The sequence below is a fragment of the Aplysia californica genome, unplaced genomic scaffold (assembly GCF_000002075.1).
Source record: "Aplysia californica isolate F4 #8 unplaced genomic scaffold, AplCal3.0 scaffold01832, whole genome shotgun sequence".
Taxonomy (NCBI): domain Eukaryota; kingdom Metazoa; phylum Mollusca; class Gastropoda; order Aplysiida; family Aplysiidae; genus Aplysia; species Aplysia californica.
This window is the reverse complement of record NW_004799102.1, coordinates 24,055-27,279: the sequence shown is the minus strand read 5'-3', so window position 1 is coordinate 27,279 and position 3,225 is coordinate 24,055. Positions and strand designations below refer to the sequence as shown.

Here is a 3,225-nt window from a genome sequence, read left to right as displayed (position 1 = left end):
CACCCACACCCACACCCCCACACACACACCACCCACACACACACCCCCACACACCCACCCACCCACACACACACACACCCACCCACCTGGACCAGCGTCGATACTCTTGGCCATCTTCCCACTGTCCAGGTCCCAGACCCGCACATGACTGTCCAGACTGCTGGACGCCGCCACTGGGAGTGCAACGGTCAAAGAGAATCTCAACGGAATAAAAATGTTTTTGTTAAGTTCAGGGATTGAGCAGTGACTTTCTCCTCAGCTTTAAACCCCGCGGCTTAAACAACAGTGCAGTTTATTTGTGGACTTTCCTGAATACAGGAGTGACACGCCCTCGTCTATTTTTAGCATGCACCGAAAACATTCAAAAGTCATGGGCATCAACATAGAATTTTAAAAAAGGAGGAACTTCCCACGTGACCGTGACAGAAGACCATGTTCACGAGAAACCCATCATAATTATTGTTTAACCCTAGAATGCTGAAACAAAAACCATCAATTTATCAAAGCAAGGTTGTATAAATTTCATACCAATTTGAGGGCTGGGAAGATAATTTCAAGAAAGAGTCACCTACCAAATATTTACAATCTTGATTATGTACAGAAAGTGGCAGTTCAGCGGAGGAAATGGCGGTAGCGAAAATCTGCTACAATCTCACAATCACGACGGCTAACCAGAGACAAAATTACCCCAAAAAAGTAACAAATTTCGGGTAACCGACTCAAAATCAACCGATATGATAACGCGATAACGGTAAACGTAAAGGATACGGGACCCGTCGGCATTAATGTCCACAGACACGACCCCCAGCTGATGTCCCTCCAGCGTGTGCCGCAGCTCCAACTTGTCCTCCTGCCTGCAGGGGCAAACAAACAAACAAAACATTAAAAACAAACAAACAAAACATTAAAAAAATAAAAAATAAAAAAATAAATTATCTGCCTACAGGGGAGAACAAACAAACAAAACATTCAAAACAAACAAACAAAACATAGAATTATCTGCCTACAGGGGAGAACAAACAAAACAAAACAAAAAACAAAAAAAACAAAAATTATAGAATTATCTACCTACAGACAGAAATGAAAAAATCATACAATCATTATCTACCGATAAGAACAAAAAAACCCCAAACAAAACAAATCACCAAAAGATAAAACAAAATAATTAAAGAAACATCTACCTAGAGGAACAAACAAATACCATCATAAAATTATTACCTACAGAAAAAGAACAAGAAAAAAAAAGAAGAAATATCTAGATCTACACTACGGGAGCAAATTTAACAAAAATCATACAATCATCCACCAACAGATGAAAACAAAATAATCAAATAACCATCTACCTATAGAAACGGAAAAAAACAAAAAACTAAGATCATCGAGCAACAAATGAAAATAAAACAATTATTTAATCATCACAAACAAACAAACAAACAAACAAACAAAACCAGAGAATTATCGACCTACAGAAAAAAGCAAAAAAATAAAATTATGGACCTACAGAAAAAAGCACAAAAATCATTAAATTATGGACCTACAGAAAAAAACACAAAAATCATTAAATTATGGACCTACAGAAAAAAGCACAAAAATCATTAAATTATCGACCTACAGAAAAAAACACAAAAATCATTAAATTATGGACCTACAGAAAAAAGCACAAAAATCATTAAATTATCGACCTACAGAAAAAAACACAAAAATCATTAAATTATGGACCTACAGGAAAAAGCAAAAAAATAAAATTATGGACCTACAGAAACAAACAAAAGAATCATAGAATTATCTACTGTCAGAAATAAACAAAAGAATCATAGAATTATCTACTGTCAGAAACAAACAAAAGAATCATAGAATTATCTACTGTCAGAAATAAACAAAAGAATCATAGAATTATCTACTGTCAGAAATAAACAAAAGAATCATAGAATTATCTACTGTCAGAAACAAACAAAAGAATCATAGAATTATCTACTGTCAGAAACAAACAAAAGAATCATAGAATTATCTACTGTCAGAAATAAACAAAAGAATCATAGAATTATCTACTGTCAGAAACAAACAAAAGAATCATAGAATTATCTACTGTCAGAAATAAACAAAAGAATCAAAGAATGCTCCACCCACAGATCAAAACAACAAAATGATGGAATCTTCGACCTACAGAAACAAACATAAAAATCAGGAGAACTATCTACTTGGGGAAACAAACAAGAATTATACAATTATTAAATAAGACAAAGATTGAAATTACAGGACAATTCAAGATTTTCCTTTAAGAGGAGATAGATAGAAATTATTATAATGCTTTAAAAAAAAAAAAAAAGTCTATGGTAGCGCAACTAAAATCAAATTGGCGCACAGAAATCCAAACTCTAATCGACAATGTCTTAGCGCTCAACATATTTTCTTTTGAGGAAAAATGAGAAGAAAAAAACAAGACGAGGACAACTATTTATTACCACAGTGTGGGAGAGCAATAAATGGTTGGAAAAACGGAAACAAACCCGCCCCCCCCCCCCCAACAACACAAACAAATTCAAAATCAACCTCCCACCCTCGAAGAAAACAAGCATTTATCTTTAAAAAAACCCTCCACATATATATATATATATATGACAAACGTTATAAGCACTCACCATTTCCAGACCTTGACATAATCGTCAATAGACCCGGTGACTACTGTTTCCGACATGCTCGGATCTCGCTCGTTGCGACCGAACGCACAGCTCCAGATGCTGTCATCGTGGGCTATTGCAGAAGAAGATATATATATATATTTATATATATATATATATTTATATATATATTTATATATATATAATATATATATATATAAATAAAAATAAATATATATATATATATATATATATATATATATATATAAAAATAAAATTTTAAAAAAATAAAAAATATATATATAAATAAAAATAAATATTAATATAAATATAACTGTGATCAACTTTCTGTCATATTTTGAAACTATTATTTTGACATGCATACATAAGTGATAGCCTTTCGCGTCTTAACAGGTGATCTTAAAGCAGTATGTGCGATAAAGCTTTGCCTGGGCCGTAGACAACAGTCATTTTTAAAGCAGAGACAGGACTTTAGGAGGGGAGGGAGGGAGGGGGAGAGAGAAAGGGGGAGAGAGGAAGAGAGAACTGTACTGTAGCTTTTTGTCACACTTTGATACTGTTATTTTGAGCGGGGGAGGGGGGGGGA

The 3,225-nt window shown here is 34.0% G+C and overlaps 1 protein-coding gene across 1 annotated transcript in view; it reads right to left on the bottom strand.

The window, feature by feature from the left end:
- Positions 1-3,225, bottom strand: part of LOC101857003 (WD repeat-containing protein 61) — a gene marked incomplete at its 3' end in the record, with an annotated part of 12,415 nt that overhangs the window by 4,558 nt on the left and 4,632 nt on the right. The window contains 3 exon segments of the mRNA XM_013091011.2: positions 87-173; positions 769-854; positions 2,640-2,751. Of these exon segments, the coding sequence (XP_012946465.1) occupies positions 87-173; positions 769-854; positions 2,640-2,751 (285 nt within the window).